Consider the following 20,275-nt stretch of genomic DNA (forward strand, 5'->3'; position numbering starts at 1 on the left):
GATTGGTCCTGCTTTGAGTAGGAGGTTGGACTAGATGACCTCCGAGGTCCCTTCCAACCCTGATGGTCTATGTAAAATGGTTTCCATTATATACAGAGTTTACAGTTTGCTTCAATGGCTCTCAACACTCCCAGCATACAAATTGTTCCAGCACCCCTGATTATTAGCAAGTCTCAGTTAGACTTGATTTGGCAATTTTAATTTAACATATTATAATTCCTGAAGGGCAAGAAAAAATCACCCATTCTGCTCAATATATACAAATTCAATGTAGTAAAAGTGTTTAAATGTTACCTTAGGTCCCATTGGCCCAGGCCATCCAATTGGTCCTGGCATTCCGGGGACACCTGGAGGACCTGGTCTACCCTTAAAAGGAAATAATCAAATATGAAAATGGGCTTAATATCATTCCAGCATAAAAGGGTCTATCACAGAGGAAAGGCAAATTAGAGAAAAAGTACTTGAATATCTTCAGTACAGTATCTTCAAGAAAAAAAATTGCAACTGATACATTATTTTGGCTTTTTTTTCCCAATCCCAAGGAGTCCATAGTATGCTTTCTGTTGATTCTAAGAAAAGAAGTTTGGACTCTCAGAAACAAATATATTCTAATGCATAATATATATATATATTTGTGCTGGAAGTACATATAGTATATATAGATCAGTGATGGGCAAAATCTACATGCAATTTACAAGATTCATCCTTAAAAACAGGTATCAGAGGGGTAGCCGAGTTAGTCTGGATCTGTAAAGGCAGCAAAGAATCCTGTGGCACCTTAGAGACTAACAGACGTTTTGAAGCATGAGCTTTCGTGGGTGAATACCCACTTCATCAGATGCATGTGTGCATCCACGAAAGCTCATGCTTCAAAACATCTGTTAGTCTATAAGGTGCCACAGGATTCTTTGATCCTTAAAAACAGGATCAGTAAACCAAAGTCTGCCCACATGTATGCCAATTTAAATCAGGAGTAACCCCTTATAGTTATACCAATGCAAACCAAATATACAGTAAGGGAGAACAGAACTAGACCACAGTTGGCAACTTTCACACGGTAAATAAGCACCCCAATTTTCACACTAAGCCAAAAATCAAGCTAAGCCCATTTCAAAACAAGGCCAAAACAAGCCAATCCCTAAGAACCCCAACATTCTATGGGACTGGATCCCCCCAGCGTGCAGTCTGGGACTGTGGTGGTCCCGCTGTGCACCCCGACTCTCTCCCCCTCTTGCTCCCGCTTGCCCCCCTTTGCCCCTGCTTGCCGGGAGATGATAAAAAAAAAACAAAAGAAGCAACAAACAACAAGCTACAAGCCAAACAAGTAACAAGCTACAAGCCAAAAACTAGCCAACAAGCAACTCACAAGCCAATTAAGCCAAAAAGAAGCCCAATGTTTTCGTTTTTTTTTACCAGTTTGGCATGTCTGAACTAGACCCATCACATTTACTAACACTGCATTTCTATACATTCATTTTACTTTCTTTTTCAAATGTTATCCTACGATATTGATATACTTTATTAATTATGACTATGTTACCTGTAAAAAAAAAACTCTAGGACCAGATCCTGGAGCTACACCCATTTACACCAGCTGAGGAGCTGGCCTTAGAACTCCAATCAAGACCACTAGGGCTAAAAGTATGTCTTAGATTAAGCCAGCCAACTTTCACTGGGTAGTTGTGCTCACTTACTCTAGGACTGAATTTGGTGATTCTGATGATTTTAATGAGAAGAGCAAGTATTCCAATGTCTAAGATATGCCGTCTCTCTGAAATAGTACTATCTGGGAAACTCAGAGCTATACAGGTCATTTATTTCTTTTCTATCTGGCATTTGAAATCTAAATAAATAAATAAATAAATACTATATACATAATTCTTATATTTACATACACCTCTACCCCGATATAACACGACCCGATATAACATGAATTTGGATATAACGTGGTAAAGCAGTGCTTTGGGGTGGGGGTGGGCTGAGTGCTCCGGCGGATCAAAGCAAGTTCGATATAACGTGGTTTCACCTATAACACGGTAAGACATTTTGGCTCCCAAGGACAGCATTATACTGGAGAAGAGGTGTACTTTGAATTAATTTGAATTAATTGATTTGTGCCTATTGTTAAAATATTCAGCGTATTATTTAAAAGAGTGGTTCTTTTTTTTTGGTGGAATGACCTAATCTCTGCATATCTCTGATTTCATACTGCAGAGGAATTTTTGGCTTCTTTTGAACATTAATTACATTAAAAGGAACACTTAGCCAGTGAGATGAAATATTTTGTATCATGGCATTTAGGGGCACATACAGTTGACAATATAGCATGATTTACGTGTCAGCAAATGCAAGGTTGTAGTCAGCATATTGTGCTGGTGCCAGAACCCCTCAAGTATAATCACTAACAGTTATTTGTCTTTTGGCACAAAGGTCATTTAATTGAACCCTATTTTCAATGAGTGTCTGACTTAGGCTTGTGTTTCTCTGTGGATAAGTCAGGATTTAAATTTTTACTTTTTTTTTTTTTAACAGCTTTTGTAACTGTTCCCAAAGTCTACTCCCTTGGGCACAAATATCTAGCTCAGGTTATTCTCTACTCTCTTTTAATAGTGTGGGTAGGAACATATCTTGTTATCCATTTTGACGCAGAATTCAAATTGACATCTGAGTCAACCCCTAATAGCTGCCACATGTCAACTATGAGGCTGGTGCATGAACCAGATTCTATAAACCTTGATTCGTACCTTTCTTCCTGGTCTGCCAATTTCCCCCTGCCACAGGAAAAAAAACATATTAGTCATGGAGATACCAAGTGAAGAACAGCAGCTCATAAATTAATGTACTTAAACTGAATTGGGAATGTCTGTGTGTCTTGGACTTTACTCTATGAGCTAAAGTGGACTGAACTCACATAACAAAATAAATGGCATCTTCAGTCATATTTGGGTCCCAATTCAGCAATGCCTCCCTATTCAGCAAAGCACTTAAACACATGCTTAGCATTAGGTACATGCTTAAAATTAAGCTTCCGTTTAAGTCCTTTGCTTAATGTGTATGGACTTAAGCACATTTAAATATTTTACTGAACTGAGGCCAAAAAGATTAATGTGAAAGCTATTTATTTGTATCTTGAATGGACCCATATATTAGACATTGCATGGGATGGCTCTGCTTCCCATTTCTTCAAATAGGTATGATTTTCAGACATTATTATGCAATTTGAGACCATAGACTTCCCATGTGACTTGTGCTCCTTAAGTGCTTTTGGAAATCCCACCCAAAGGATATCAGCAATCAGCCTGTCCTACAGCATTTTGTAGATATAGAAGGTGTCAACACAAAAAGCCATACAATAGGCCTACAAAGAGACTGAACAGTTATAGCTGAAGCTTTAAATTATAGCCTGAAACTGATCTACAGCATCCAGCTGGCATTAAAGCAAACTCCCACTAGGTGACCAGATAGCAAGTATGAAAAATTGGGTCCAGGTGGGGGATAATAGGTGCCTATATAAAACAAAGCCCCAAATTTTGGGACTGTCCCTATAAATTTGGTACATCCAGTCACCCTAACCCTACCCACCCAAAGAATCCACCACCATCAAAAAAAACCCAAACCCCAAAAGCAAAACAAAATCCTAGCCACCTGCTCTCTGATTTCCCCTACCCTACAAACAAACAAAACTCCGTAAGAGTTAGTTCTTACTTTTTCTCCTTTTGGTCCCATCACACCAGGAATTCCTTGTGGGCCCTACAAAGAAAAGTGAAGGAAATTGTAAACTTACATTAAAAAAAGTACTCATTTGTTGTTTTCCTTCCCCTGAGCTCTGTCTGCAGGGCTGCCCAGAGGATTCAGGGGGCCTAGGGCAAAGCAATTTTGGGGGCCCCTTCCATAAAAAAAAGTTGCAATACTATAGAATACTATATTCTTGTGGGGGACTCTGTGGGACCCAGGGTCTGGAGCAAATTGCCCCACTTGCGCCCCCCCACCCCCGGGCAGCCCTGCCTGTCTGTCCTGAGAACTGAGAGTTCCTCTGGGAAGTGACTTCCACCAAGTTCACAGGTGTTTTGTGTGCCAGTTCAGGCTCCTTTTTAATTGTAAGTGCTGTGGCCTCACTAAATGGCAGGAAATGGGGAGGCCTGGTGCAGTGAATGAAGAAAGGGCACTTTTGAGGTGAGGAAGAAATAGCTGGAGTGGAGCGAAGGGGCCAAACATCAAGAAAGCTGATGGAACTCTGGAGAGCAAGAGATGGACAGAATGCTGAAACTGGTGTGGAGTGCTAAAGGATCAAAAATTGAGGAGTTCTGCTTAACCAAAGTGACTTTTCAGTGCTGCAGCTCCCTTTTCTTTACCTAAGATCTCCTCATTTTCGCAACTTCCTTCCTATCTAGCCAGGGCCTTCCTTCCATTTAACAATAAGAGAAGGGACAGATGGTTGCATACTATAGGGATCAAAACCTCGAAGTTGAAAACCCCTGATTATGGAAATTTTGCTGGGATTTTAAGGACTTCTCATTTTAGCGAACTGATATGATTTTTTTATTGTTTTGTTTTCCCCCCCAAACAAAAAAAGGTTTATAACGGTGAAATCCACCTTTCATTTTTTTAAAAAATAGTTGTGAAACAAATTATATTTACCTCCTCGTAAACGTAACAAAAAGGGCAAATATTTGCTGGTTACATTTATAGAGTGAATTTTTTCACACAATTCCAGTTGTGAAAATGAAATGTCGTGCTCTGAAATATAATTTTCATAACTGCTGTTGTTGTAGCATTTTTAAACAAGGAGGTCCAAATTACTCTGCAAAAGATCTTGAGTCTGTCAAAAAAAATCTAACTGTTTAATTAAATCCCAAACTAAGTTATAGGTCTCAGTATCTCTGGTATAAATTTCTCTCATGCTGTCTGATGTCTAACTCAGTCTAAGGCTGAATTTTAGCTCATTGGGACCTGAGGGGACTCGTTTCAATGAGTTGAGCAAGGGAGGGGACTCTACACCTCACTGGGCGTGCTGGCCTGACCGATTCAAGTATCAGGCCATAAAACTGTATCAAACTATTTCATTTCTAATTTCCCCGAAATGACAATTGAAATCATTACTGTGGCTTTGGTCAACAGGACACAGGTTATGGGCAATGATGACACAATCCAGAAGTCATTATTCAGCAAGGCTACGAAGAAGGCACTTTTGAAACTCCAGTCCCTCAAACACCACAAGTGAGTTTAGTGTTTTAACTGAAAGAGGTGGAGGGATTTTGACACTTCAGGTGAAGTCATCTCTACCATTAAACCAGGGGAGACTTTTGAGTCTCAGGTCAGAAAGATTATGAAAAACAACTGTTTTGGCTTTAGAATGCACCAATTGTCAGATATTTTTTAAAAACTGTCCAGGGGAGGACATCCTCTGAGCCTTGATAGTGAGGGACTTTGCCCCCACCACCCACATTACTTGATTCAATTTTGAATACTGTTTGTTCGTCTCGTAGCAGTTATACCATCCAAAACACAATGTAAACTAATCATCACACTTTGTGACTAGGGCCAGATTCTATCCTCAGTCACACTCAACTATAGCTACTTGGAAGTCAGTGGAGTTATTTTAGGTTTACAGTGGTGTAACTCAGAGCAGAATTTGGCCTGCTATCTGTATATATGAGGCAAAATGAAAACGTAAAACTCATCTCAGATTGTGTAGAGAATATTCGGTTTGTCTCACATCAGGGACATTCAAGTTACAAAAAAAAAAAAAAGATGTTTGGAGCTACTACCTTAGATTATTTATTTATTTATTTTAGTACCAGTATTTCCATCCCATGTGCCAAAAGCTGAAATGATACTGTCCAGAGGATTTTCTGCTCTAAGCTTTGGAACCATAAATCCTTTACAAAGCACATTCCCACAGTTTATAATTAAAAATTCCCAGGGACATGCTACTCCATGATTGTAGTACAACCTAACAGCCAATTGTTTTCAAGTGCTCTAAGAAAATAAATTTCATAAATTCTTTAGCCACTTTATTAATACTATTTATGTCAATGGTCATTGTAGACCATCACATTCAGCATTATTGCTCTCTTAGTTAAAGGAAGAATTGATGTTTTCAGTTTTTCAGGAGTTCTATTTTTAGACTTAAATAACTATTGTCATCTTTCACACATATCGCAGCTTCATAAATCCTTTGGAACATCACCGAGTACATTGTAGGACTGTATAATAACATACATAAGACACTGCTCAATATAGTACAAGAGAACCATGATGATTTGCACGTCACTAATCTACACTCACCATACGAAAAATATGTCTGCCTCACCCCACGTTTCAGCAAAGATATAATGACAAGGCACTATAATGAGATCTCCTAAAGTAAGACCTTATTACTGTTACAAAATACACTACAGAATATTTACTAGTCTACTATGAAGTATTATTGTGTAAATAATTAAAAATTAAACTCCATTTGAACAAAGCCCATTAGCGCAGATTTTTAAAATTGTGTTTGTGCACTTATTAATTCTTCTGTAGCATAATACATATTTTTGGTATTATTTGCATTGCAGCAGTGTCTAGAGGCTGCAGCCTAGATCAAGGCCCCATTGAGCTAGGCACTGTACTTTTCATAGTAAGAGACAGTCCCTGACCCAAAGAGCTTACAATTAGAGCTGAGTGGAAACTGAAATTTCTCTCTCATGACAAACTCCCAAATTTTCAGAACAAAATGCCATTCTGAATTGCAATGAAAATTGAAAATGTCCCTGGGAGGAACATTTTAAAGTAATTTCATTTCAAAAGGACCAAAAGTTTCTGTCATAAAATTCCTAATCTTCTTCACCAGCTAATTTGACAAAGATTGGCTGCGGAAACAGTGGCACAGGTAGATGAAGTGACTTGCCCAAGGTCACAGAGCAGGTCAGTAGCACAGTTGGAAATAGAAACCAGGTCTTCTGAGTCTCAGCCCAGTGCCCTAGCCACTGCACCATATTGCCTTTAATGTATAGACTGTATGCATTTAATTTATGACAGGTATTTCACTAAGATAAAACTGCATAGGTATTAATCAGTGTTGAGGACCTTTCCTCATAATACGGCATTCATCGGTGTTTGTATAGAATCCACCTTTGCAAAACACATCATTTTGTGAGGGCTCCAAGGATTTATGGTCTTCTCTGCTGACATGTGCAAAACACTGTTCAACTCTTGGACCCAGCCTTTCATTTTCTGGTCTTCCACAGCCTGCTGCTGCACTCAGCATTAAGGGGGAGCTTTGTGCCACTCGCCAGTCAATACTGGATCCACACTGTAGTGCTCTGGCAAGACTCTTATTGAATTCTCCATGCCTAGAAGGATGGATTCCCTAGTGGAAATTACTGAAGAAAATTTTCAGCTGGTTCCTACTGTTTCCAGTTGGCAAGTAGGTTTCTAAACAGAGAACTGGATATTCTGCTAGAATTTCTAGGGCTCTTGATCCTCCAGTAGAAAACAACAGAGACCAATATTAAAAGAAAACCAGTAGAGATCAGTTGAAGGCTTGAAATGATGGTTCCTGAAATTTCCATGGAGGTTAAATGATTCAAGATTTTAGGCTGATTTAAAGCAGATGAAAATGTAGAGTAAACTCAAGTCTTTGCCTGAAGGGGATTAGGCAGAGAGAGGAAATAGACAAATATATTATTTAACTTTAAAAAAAGTTAAACCTTAGTTTAAAATATTGTGAAAAATTAAATACCATTTTCAAAAACTGCAGTAGTTTTGTAAGGAGCTTAGAATAGATCAGAGCATGGAAGGGTGTTGTCTAAGATGCAGTACTAACCTGGGGACCAGGAGGTCCTGAAGGGCAATCAAATTCTGGTTCATGTGAAGCTTGTGTTATCTGAAGCTCTTGACATAAATTTTTCATATCAAGGGTAAGCAGCTTCTAAACAAAAAGAAATATACATATATATATACATACAGATCACACAGGGAGGCGTGAACAATCAATCAGCAACAGTACAGATCTGTAGGGCATTTAATTTCACCCACTTACAAGGATCCGTTGCAGGCTTGTGGTTTATCATGCATTTCTCTTAATGGATAATTAATTATCATCACTTCAGCATATTGTCCCATCCCACGTTTCATCCTCTCTTCTAACAGCACTGTCATAACAGTGTGCCAGCACCATAGCCCTCTCAGCCAGCGTGGGACCCAAATCTATTCTTAAACTTGACTCTGCTCCATATAGGCACAATTTATGAGTAACAGCACAGCCTAGAAATAGCCTCTTTGCTCTAATAATACAAACTACATTAACCTGTGCTCTGGGCTGAGTAAACTTCACTCTAGTGATATTTAACTGGATGGATATTCATTCGTTACAGGCTAGAGCCAACTCCTTTGACAGTCAGGGGAAAAGCTTCCATTGACTTCAACAGGTGTTGGATAAAGCCCTACACGAGCACAGGCTGTAATGAGGGCTTAGAGCATGCATCAGGGCCCAGCACAGTATCTTATTCTTAAGACAGAGAGGGGAAACCTAGAGTATCAGTCGAAAAATCTTAAGCACAGTACTAGAGCTGGTTCCCTCAACCACAGTAATTGGCCATCAGTAAATGGCTTGCATTAGTAATCAGCTTGCTTATGCCTGGTGGCATAGGAATACTAATACTGAAATGTGTAAGAATAATGATTTGGAGTAACTGGGATTAACAAAACCTGTCTTCACTCGCAAAAGCAAAGACCCGCTCCTCAAGCAAGAGTTTAGAACTGAAGCAATGTGCTGCTGCTGAAAACCCCTCAGCAGAGAATATTGGGGCTCAGTTCATGAGGATCCTAGAGACACCGGGATTAGTTTGTTTTATATACATTTTGAATAAGAAGATAACAATGAGGTATGCTTTCAGGAAAAATGTCTCTACTTTTGATTATACAGTTGGATTTAAACAGTAGCTTTTAAGTACTGTAGCTGACTAAGAGACTAAACAAAAAATAAGGTACTCATTCTAAACACTAGCCAGAACTTCAGAATATTAGAAAGTTCTGGCTTTTTCAGTTCCGTGGGAGTAGTGCTATAAACCTAATCCAAAACCCACTGAAGTCAATGGACATTTTAGCATTGACTTCACAGAGTTTTGATCACACCCTCTATACATCCTTGACAAAATGTCCAAGGTATACGTAATCCTGTTTCAATGTAAGGGATGGACTAGATGACCTCTTGAAGCCCTACATTTCTATGATTCTAAAATATCAGTATAATATGATAACTTATGTAGTATTGGAAATCATCAGAGTATTTGCCTTGGATCTCAAAGAAAAATAGCTCACAACGGTTGTGGGGCATTAACAAAGAGAAATTAACAAGAGACCAATGGGAAAATTCTCCCTCCCAGGGAGAAAATGTGTTGGAGCCAATGTAGGCTGGTGACAGGGGTAAGTAAAAGACAACACTGCTATGATAAGATAGGCAAAGAGCCAATTTATATCACTGAGTAATGATCATAGCTATACAGATCTGACTCAAAGCAGGGAGTCCATACACAGCACATACACAGAGTGAGTGGGACTGTGGTGCTGAGGAAAAGCTGATGGAAATGCAACAGGGAGACTGTTTTGTCAGCTGACCTATTTGTCCAAAACAAACAAAGATGGAAGTCTTGAGTCAATATCAGATTACTTAAAGCCAGGCGCTGTCCTACAAGCAATTGGAGACTGAATGAGCATCCATTCAAAATGAAAACAATACAGTGTCTCCTGTTGCTGCACTGCATGGCGAGATGGGATTGCTGGAATACAACAGCCAGAAAGTGCTAAGAAAGGATACACGAGTATTTAAAAAAACAAAAATAGGAGAGCCAAAAGAAATGCTCCCAGGCAATACTTACAGAATCCCAGCCCTGTTTGAAATACGGTGGTGGAAATAACGGTGGTGGAGGAGGGGCAAGGAGACAGCATGCTCTGTTATTAATTCGTTTCTTCTGTTCCAAGCAAGGGAGGTCTGTTCAAAAGAAACACTCAGCCATTACTAATGGGCAAACACTGCTAGATTCAAATGGCTTGAAAAATGTAGGTGCATTAATCTCACTTATGACATCAGTAGCCCATATTGTAAGGTAATGTTTGAGCGGTTGTATAGTGAGCCTCTGTGACTGTGTAAACCACCAAACAGGAGAGCAATATTAATTAGTGTGAAGGGCAGATCTTCAACAGAATGTGTTACGCCCTTCGCAGAAGGAAATGTCCATTGATATTGTGGGTCATCGTAACTGGAATTTTCCTCCCATCTATCGGAGGACAAAAGACTTTTGTTGTTCTGCTCTCCTCCCTGTGAAGATGAGTCATTCAAGTGGACTCCTCCCATCAGCTGAGCTTTCGGCTCAGAGCACATGGCAGGAAGGGGATAAAACCCTCCCACAAAAGGAACTAGGTATCTCTATGCCTCTTGGTCTCTGAGGGAGGCATAAGCAAGAGATCCCCAGCTGCTTAGCCTGGGTTAGCCCTAAAGGACATATAGAGTTTGCTGATTATAGAAGCTTTTGAAAGTTAAGATTGTAACTCGTTTCTGTATCTATATTTAGCAGCTTTAAACTTGTACATAACTCTCCTTTTCTTTTTCCTTTTTAATAAATCTTTATTTAGCTTATTATAGGATTGGCTACAAGCGTGGTCTTTGGTGTGAGATCTAAGATGCAATTGACCTGGGGTAAGTGACTGGTCCTTTGGGACTGGGAGTAACCTGAATATTGCTGTGGTATCTGGTGTAAGGGACCATCGCTCACAAAGGTAGGTTCACCTGGGTGGCAAGATAGATCAGAGTACCTAAGGGGGCTGTCTGTGACTCCATATTAAGGAAGTTATAGTGCCTGAGGAGTTTCCACTTGATAGTTGGTTGGTGCAATCTAAGTATACAACTCACATCAATCTGGAGTTTGTGCCTGGTTCCTAACCATCAGCCCTGAGGTTGGTGCTCATGCTCTTGAGTCACTGCAGGCAGTATTACAATAGCCATGGCCATGAATTATAGAATTAAGAGTTTTTCCTTTAACATTTCCAAGTAACATTCAAAAGTGGTTAAGAAGTGATAGGGGCAGGGAAAAAAAACCTTATCAATTTGCCACCTAAGATGAATAATTTTCATTCAACAGAAGTGCAACCAATCATAACCTATTACTTGCATATATCATTTCATTGGTGGCCATTATTCCTGTTTTCAGTGTTGCTCAGCTCTGAGGAAACAAAACCTAGTGACTTGTCATGTAGCTGTTTTCAGCCAGAATACTATACTAGACAATACTAAATGCTGGGGTTTCTGTCTTTTGGATGAGACTTGGATCTAAGAACTTCACCTCCCACAGTCCTTTAAAATACCAAAGCAATATTGGCAAGAGTCCAGGAGTCCCACCCTAGGCGCTGCGGCGGGTAGGTGATGGCAGAGGCTGCATTGGTGCAGAAAGTAACATGCACCTGAAGGCCTTCAGTATACCGTTGATGCAGTAGTTCATCTGACAGTCTCTCTGAGTGCTTTCAAATATAGATGCTGAAGAGAAAGGATGACGATGCTGAGCCTAACAGGACTCCATCTGGAGGAGGAGCATCATGACATTCTGCAAGGAATGATCAGAGCCTGCAGATAGCTGTTCCACCCATTCCTGCTACATGCTGTGCGTATGTCAGAGGTATCGCCGCTTGCAGAGGAAACATGCAGAATAAGTATGGAGGCCTGGTCTCTGCAAGGTCAGGAGCTGTTCTCCCATCTGAGCCAGGCTACTGTTGCTATCACCTTCACGCTCACTTTGCTCAGGAAGGAGCAGCTGGAAATGGGGGCAGCAGTGAGTACTTGCAAGGTCATTGACGTCAAGTGTAAGTTTTGTCAGAACTGGCAGGACTATTGCATTGGCTTGGATGGCTGACGGAATGCCTTCTTTGAAGGAGTCAGTGATTATTTCAGATGTTCTTTCCTTGCTTTCCCCAGACATAAAGCAGGACAGACAGCCACCCCCGGGTGCTCCCAGGGTTAGATTGTTTGAAGTCCAGAATCCCCATAGCACTGAGCTCTACAAGCTTGTCCCTTCAGGTCCCATTCCAGCCCCATCCCCAGGGCCAGGGAGGGCAGCACAATGCAACTTACATCAGCCCTACATTCCTCCTTTGGTAGAGGAATTCCCCTCTGACTCATTGTAGTCCCTTTAACAGCGCCGCAGGCCTATGTTGAGTGGCATATAGGAGCTGGAGTAGGGGCCAGAATCTATCCCTAGATTTCTACAGCTGCCAAATTTCTAGAGTTTAAATTAATTCTGGACGAAAGTGTCTCCCCAGATTCTTCTGTAACAGTGAGCACCATGTGCAGATGTCCTTACATTAGATTCTATTCCTTACCTTTTGCATTTTAGTGTTAGTTCAAGCACTGCATTTGCCATAGACAAGGAGGCAGATTACGTAAATAAATATTAATAAAATTGAACAGCAATATACTAACCCAGGACAAGAGAATTCAACCAGGTTTGAAAGAATAACAACATACAAAGAGAACTAACATCTAAAAAAATACCAAATTAAAATTAGTTGGACTTAGTAAACGTAGTCCTGTCTAAAAGCATTACCTGGGTTCTTATACACTCAGTTGCTCTCTTAAAGAACTGGACAACCTTCAGCCACCCATTAGAGGAACAACCACATATTTTGTCAAAGCATGTAGGCCCAAATCCCCACAGGTGCTTAGGCACCTAACTCTCATTGATTTCAGTGGGGGTTAGGCACATAATGCTTTTGAGGAGTTCAGCCTTAACCCTTAAATCCACTCACCAAACACTCAGGGCTTTCTACATGGAAAGTTTAGTGCACAGTAAACTAGGATGTGAATGTAAAATCCACTAGCTATTCCGTACTAATACCCTGTGCGGATAGCCTTATTGTGCATTGAGTGCCCTTGGGTGGTTTAGCTTAATGCACTCCCTTAATGCACAAAGGCACTCTTAGGGTGCAGTAAACGCAATCACATGTGGAGTTTGTGTGGAGTAACTAGTTCAGAGGACCTTGTGCGCACTAGCTACTGCAAGCTTTTTCCCCGTGTAGCCAAGTCCTGAGACTTTGCTTTCATTCCAAGGAAAGGTACCACCCAGGTTACTTCAAATGACATTTCTTCTCTTCTAGGAAAACTTCTTGAATCTGCATCTTACTAGTTCCCTTTGCCGCTGGCTTTCAGGCAGGAAACATTTTGTGCCACTTGGCCTCTAAACTTCTCAAAGTTTACAGTCCAGTCAGAGAATCTGCATGCATTCCCTCAATGGCTTCCATATCAAACGTGCTCAGATTAACCAACTCAGTCTTGGAACTGAAAATCAAGTTGTGTTATTTCTGACTCATACATCTTCACTAATAATAAAGATTCTGCAACCAGAAGTTAGCTGATACTTTTATTGCTGGCTGATGGGTGGGGCATGACAAAATAATCTGGCAAACTCTTCCATAATCGTATTAATTCTTCAGGAGTAAGAGTAGGAGCTGAAGAGAAACAGTCAAATGAAAAAGTGGCCAATTCAATTACATCACACTAAGGCACACTACTAAATATTGACAAATTTTATAAGTGCTTATACATAAATGCAAAAAATCTAAATACTAAGATGGGTGAACTTGAGTGCCTGGTATTTAATCCTGATATAATAGGCACCACAAAAACATGGTGGAACAATGATAATCAATGGGGCCTGGTAATATCACGGCACAAAATATATAGGAATTACAGAGTAGGTCACACTAGTGGCAGAGTGGCACTGTATATAAAAGAAGGCATAGAGTCAAATATAGTAGAAAAATCTTAAATGTCTCAAACAGTGCCATCGAATCTCCATGGATAGAAATTTCATGCTTGAATAGTAAGAGTATAGAAATAGGAATATATTACTACTGATAACCTGACCAGGATGGTGACAGTGACTGTGAAATGCTCACAGAAATTAGAGATGCTACAAAAACAGAAAACTAAGTAACAATGGTGGATTTCTACTATCCCCATACTGATTGGAAATATGTCACCTCGGGATGGGATTCAGAGATAAAATTTCTAGACACCATTAATGACAACTTCTTGGAGCAGCTAGTCCGAGGAACACAAAAGGGGAGAGGCAATTCTTGATTCAGTCCTAAGTGGCACACAGGACCTGGTCCAAGTAATGAATACTATTGAATGGCTCAGTAATAGCAATCATAATGTAGTTAAATTTAACATCCTTGTAGAGGGGAAAGTACCACAGAAACCCACCACAGTAGCATTTGACTTCAAAAAAAGGGACCACACAAAAATGAGGAGGCTAGTTAAATGGAAATTAAAAGGAACAGTCCCAAGAGTGAAATGCCTAGAAGCTCCACAGAAACTTTTAAAAAACTACCATAATAGAGGCTCAAACTATATCCACTATATACAGTACAAAAAAAAAAAAAGGATAAAAATGCCACCATGGCTAACCAACAGAGTAAAAGAGGCAGTTAAACAAAACAAATAATTTAAAAATTAGAGACACAGGGTGGATAAGGTAATATCTTGTACTGGGCCAACGTCTATTATCTCACCCATCTTATCTCTCTAATATCCTGGGACTGACACAGCTACAACTACACTGCATATAATTTAAACATTGGAAGTCAAATCCCACTGAGGAAAATAGAAAGGTACATAAATGTTGTAAAACTAGCAAAAGACCCAAAAACTAACACTAATTTTTTTAAAAAATACACCAGAGGGAGGAAGCCTGCCAAACAATCAGAATGGCCACTGGACGATCGAGGTACTAAAGGGGCACTCAAGAAGGACAGGCCATGGCAGATGAGCAAAAGGAATTCTTTGCATCAGTCTTCACTACAGAGATTCCCATACCTGAGCCATTCTTTTCAGGTGACAAATCTGAAAAACTGTCCCAGATTGAGGTGTCAATAGAGGAGTTGTTGGAACAAACTGATAAGCAGTAATAAGTCACCAGGGTCAGATGCTGTGCACCCAAGTGTTCTAAAGGAACTCAAATACGAACTTCCAGAACTAATAACTGTGGTATGTAACCTATCACTTTAATCAGCCTCTGCACCAGATGTCTGAAGTATAGCTAATGTAATGCAGATTTTTTTAAAGAGGCTCCAGAGTTGATCCTAACTTCAAACTATAGTAAAGAATAGATTAATATTTTGGGGAAGAGTCAACATGGCTTTTGTAAAGGGAAATCTTGACTCACCAATCTATTAGAATTCTTTCAGGGTGCCAACAAACATGTGGACAAGGGAGATCCTTGGATAGTGAATACTTGGATTCTCAGAAAGCCTTTGAAAGGTCCCTCATCAAAAGCTCTTAAGCAAAGTAGGCAGTCATGGGATAAGAGGGAAGGTCCTCTCATGGATCAGTAACTGGTTAAAAGATAGGAAACAAAAGGTAGGAATAAATGGTCAGTTTCACACTGGAGAGAGATAAATAGGAGGGTAACTCAAGGATCTGTACTGGGACCAGCACCATTCAACACTTTTGTAAATGATCTGGAAAAGGGGGGAAACAGTGAGGCAGCAAAGTTTGCAGACAAGACAAAATTACTGAAGATAGTTAAGTCCAAAGCTGACTGCAAAGAGTTACAAAGGAATCTCACAAAACTGGGTGACTGTGCAACAAAACAGCAGATGAAATTCAATGTTGATAATGCAAAGTAATGAGCATTGGAAAATGTAATCCCAACTACATACAAAATGACAGGATCTAAATTAGCTGTTACCACTCAAGAAAGATATCTTGAAGTGAGTGTGAATAGTTCCCTGAAAACATCTGCTCAATGTGCAGCATCAGTAAAAAAAAGCTAACAGAATGCTAGGAACCATTAGAAAAGGAATAGATAATAAGACGGAAAATATCATAATGCCATTATATAAACCCATGCTATGCCCCACAACTTGAAGACTACATACAGTTCTGATCACTCTATCTCAAAAAAAGATATATTACCATTGGAAAAAGTACAGAGAAGGGCAACAAAAATGATTAGGGTCATGGAACAGTTTCCATATGAGGCGAGATTCAAAAGACTGGGCCTGTTCCGTTTAGAAAAGAGACAACTAAGGGGGGACAAGACAGAGATCTGTAATATCATGAATGATATGAAGAAAATGAATAAGAAACTGTTATTTACTCCTTCAGATAACACATGCAATGAAATGAATAGGCAGCAGATTTAAAACAAACATAAAGAATTATTTATTCACACAATGTACAGTCAACCTGTGGAACTCATTACCAGGGGCTATTGTGAGGGCCAAAGGTATAAGTGGGCTCCAAAAAGAATTGGATAAGTTCCTAGAAAATAGATCCATCAGTGGTTATTAGCCAAAATGCTCAGGGATGCAACACAATGCTCTGGGTGTCCCTAAACTTCTGATTGCCAGATGCTGAATCTGGATAACATGGAATGGATCATTTGGTAAATTGCCGTTTCATTCATTCCCACCAAAGCATCTGGCACCGGCTAATGTTAGAAGAGGGGAATTAATATAAAATTTCCAAATTAAATTCCTAGAAAAACGAATCTGACAGAAGTGTTGTAGATTAATTGCACCCCTAGATGAAGAAGATAGCTGAGGAATTACATTCTAGCACTTATTCACCGGACCAGGGAGTGTGTCTGTCTGTTTATTCACATAAGACACCATTTAATGCAATTCCATACTCTTCACAAGGACTGGAATTTCATCATAACATCACAACACACTAAAATTACATTTAAGAGTGTGTCTTAAACCCGTCAAAATCAGGACATTTTAATTTCAGATTGAAACTTGTTACATAATTCAGCTAAAAGCTGTTCCTAAAAAAGGGGCTGCATGTAACTCACATGGCACAGAAAAGTTTGGAAAGCCTGTAATTCTTACTGGGATAATATTCGTAATTTAATGATTTAAATCTAAAGGGTTTGATTCTTCATTCAGACTGAGCCATGGAATGCACCTCCCACATATTTTGGGGCTGCCTAGGGGCTTGACATAAACTATAGCAGCCTGGCACAAGCTACGGCTGCTTTAATTTATGTCCAACTGCCCCTGTCTCTTAATGGTTGTTCCAGCAGCCATGAGGAGCCGGAATACAACAGGGTTGCTGTCATGCCACTTGCCTTTGGCTGAACCCTTGGCATGCCCCACGTTAAGGGCTGTGATGGGTTTTGGGGCGGGGGGTGCGGCCTAGAGTCAGTGTATACTAGAATTCCCGGGTGGATATATCTACTTCCTTTATATCCCTTTTTCGCCACCAGAGTAGTGTTGTCTTTGGGCAACGGGGAATGAGATCCTAGGTCTAAATTATCACAAATACCTTTATTTTTGTCATTTAAATCTAGGCTTCTACTTACTGTGCCATTTTCAAAGCATTGCACAGGATTTTCGCCACATGACTCCTATTCAGAATCAGTTTGCTAATTTTTAAGGACCATTCTTTAATAAAACATGCATGAATTTCCTTCATCTTTATTTATTTAACCTTAGCTTTACAGGCAAATTAGAAACCATGTCCCCATTAAAAGTGTTAATACAAATAATTAAGAATGCAAGGGAGGAAGGTATTCTAGTACAGTTCTAGAGCACTTCTACTAGCATCTCCATTTAAATTGTAACCTCCGGGTTCCATAGACAGTCATCGACTTAAGGACTTGTCTGCACTGGGTTTTCCTGCATCTGTATAGCTACACCAATGCAGCTGCACTGGTGCAAACCACTAGACTACGTACATGCTGCCTTGGTATAAAAAGTGATTTGCCCAGTGGGTCATATTCTGATTTATAATACTGTTGCATGTCTATACTAGGAATTTCCACTGGTATAAAAAAACACTTAAAGAGGCAATGTGGTTTGGAGTGCTCTGGTCTTGGAACCAGGGGACCTGGTTACCATTCCTGACTTAGCCCCTATCCTGCAGAGAGATCTTGTGCAAGTCACTCCCCTACCCCCACCTGGTGTCTGTATGCCACATTTGAGGTCAGGAAGGAAATTTTCCCTAGGTCAGATAGGCAGAGAACTTGTGAGGAGGTGGGGGGGTCACCTTCCTCTGCGTCATGAGGCACTTGCAGGTTTAAACTACTGTAAATGATGGATTCTCTGTAACTTGAAGTCTTTAAACAATGATTTGAGGACTTCAGTAACTCAGCCAGAGGTAAGGGGTCTGTTACAGGAGTGGGGTGAGTGGGCGGGTGAGGTTCTGTGGCCTGCATTGTGGAGGAAGTCAAACTAGATGATCATGATGGTCTCTTCTGACCTTAAAATCTATGAGTCTGTCTTGCCTGTTTAGACTATAAGCTCTTTGGTGCAGGAACTGCCCCCCACTCTAGCTACAGCTACACTAGGCGCAGCAGCTGTGATTCCCAACTTATGTAGGCAGCTAGCTCCCACTGTGTCAGCATGCAAACACTAGTAGTGTAGTCCAGACAGCAAGGGCAGCACAGAGCAGTCATGCTGAGTACGTACTTATGGGGTTCAGGCAGGTTCGTACTCAGCATGGCTAGCCCATGTCACCATGTATGGAAAAGTAGTCGAACATACAAGTACAACCAAAACCCTGCAGTTTTAAGAAACCAGCACCTCTAGGAAATAGATTGAGCTGGAAGTGCATTCTGGGTACTGCCATGCAAATAACATTGAGTATTCAATTTTACAGCAGGTGTGGAAATGTGAGGAAAATATCCTACATATTGAGAAGTGTAGAAAAAAAGAACATTAAACTGGCTCCACCCAGCACTATCTCTTTCAATAGGGTTTCTTTTTTAGATTCTTTCCAAGACTATTTGTTGCACAAAAATGTTGTAAATCTCAGCATTTGAGACAAGCTATTTGTACTCTGCATGCCATGTGTACTGAAGAATAAATAAAACCACAGTTTTTCTACATCCAGCTCTGTGCATGCTATAAAAACTAAACTTGACACAAATGTACCAGCAAAAGCCCATTTTGTGGGAAATAAAGAAGCATCCCAGTTGCTTACAGCCAGTCAATCTGATCCTATGCAACCAACAATGGCTGCAATGGCTTGATTTTCAGATTCAAGGTTGAGTTTAAGTTGTTGGCAGTTGGAAAAATAGTTTTTTTAATTTTCAAATGGAGCAATTTTGAATAGGAGTTTATTTGGTGGTGGGGAGAACATATCAGCAAAGCAATTTAGCACATGCTGAAGTGCTTGTGTGTAGTCCCATTGACTTTGTGTTTCTCCCCTCCTCCACACTGACCCATTGGAGCAGGATCTCATGAAGGGATATAACAGATGCATATTCCCTTGTACTCCAGGACAGCTCTCAGTGATCCTCCTGTGGTGAGATGGCAGCACTGGGCTGTCCCCAACAGCACACTCTAACTCATATTGTTTTGTTTCACAGAAGAATTCTTCTGCTTATAATTTTATTTATCCTAGTTCTTTAGAACTATAGTATGGATTTTGCAGTATGGAAATACTCTGCAAATGGACAAGCCCTGAACCCATTGAAGCTGATGGTAAAATTCCCATTGGTTTCAAATCCTGTCAGCCACTCTTTTTCACCCAATCAAAATACATCATCCAGATTTTCCTTTCTCTGCGGTTTTTCATCCTACCAGTTTAGGGCCTGATACAATTCCCATTGACATTAATGGGAATTGGATCAGTCCCTTAGCCTCAGTATTGCAATGCACAAGGAGGTTCCCTGAAGCAATGTGATTCCAAAAATGTTTTCAGTAGTTACCCAACAAGCAGGTCAGCAGGTGTTTTACTTATTCCACGTTGTCTCAGTCACAGGTCTGGATTTGTCAGTTAAGCTAGAAAAACACTTCTGGAATACAGTTATCCAAGGATGGAATCCAGTTACTGTTTGACTCAACCGATGCCAAATTATATCCCACACTTTGGTTGTAAAGACACTCTGGGCACAAGATCCAAAATAAAAAACCACATTTCACTGATCTTGCTTCCAATCACTTTTCTTAACAAGGCTATTTTTACAAGGTGGGACCTGTTCAATTTCACCAGCAAGAGCTGCAGAAGGTTTTTATTTACTTAAGAGATTTGAACATTTATTACATTGCATCTGTAAATAGAGTTAATTTACTGTATATTTTTCAGAGTTCCCACCAAAACATTGTTTCAGCTGAGTTTAGAGACGGGTAATTCAACCTCAGAAAGAATCCATAATTAAGATTGTCATAAACAGATAGTAGAAGTTAATAGAACAGAAGTACTTTATATCTCTTTTGACTGTAAAGGGTTAACAAGTTCAGTAAGCCTGGCTGTCACCTGACCAGAGGACCAATCAGGGGACAGGAT

At 40.1% G+C, this 20,275-nt stretch overlaps 2 protein-coding genes across 2 annotated transcripts in view; one reads left to right on the forward strand and one right to left on the reverse strand.

Annotated features, from left to right (window-relative positions):
* WIPF3 (WAS/WASL interacting protein family member 3) overlaps positions 1 to 777 on the forward strand; it is a 323,552-nt gene extending 322,775 nt beyond the window's left edge. Inside the window, exon 10 of the transcript XR_012655225.1 lies at positions 756 to 777. The gene's annotated coding sequence lies outside the window, so the exon portion shown is untranslated. The remainder of the gene's footprint in view (positions 1 to 755) is intronic.
* Positions 1 to 20,275, reverse strand: part of COLQ (collagen like tail subunit of asymmetric acetylcholinesterase) — a 69,152-nt gene that overhangs the window by 30,878 nt on the left and 17,999 nt on the right. The window contains exons 2-6 of the mRNA XM_032801125.2: positions 9,864 to 9,976; positions 7,811 to 7,915; positions 3,706 to 3,750; positions 2,745 to 2,771; positions 295 to 366 (exon numbers count right to left, since the gene is read on the reverse strand). Coding sequence (XP_032657016.1) covers positions 295 to 366; positions 2,745 to 2,771; positions 3,706 to 3,750; positions 7,811 to 7,915; positions 9,864 to 9,976 — 362 coding nt within the window. The remainder of the gene's footprint in view (positions 1 to 294; positions 367 to 2,744; positions 2,772 to 3,705; positions 3,751 to 7,810; positions 7,916 to 9,863; positions 9,977 to 20,275) is intronic.

This window comes from Chelonoidis abingdonii, chromosome 2, assembly GCF_003597395.2.
Source record: "Chelonoidis abingdonii isolate Lonesome George chromosome 2, CheloAbing_2.0, whole genome shotgun sequence".
NCBI classification, from domain to species: Eukaryota; Metazoa; Chordata; order Testudines; family Testudinidae; genus Chelonoidis; species Chelonoidis abingdonii.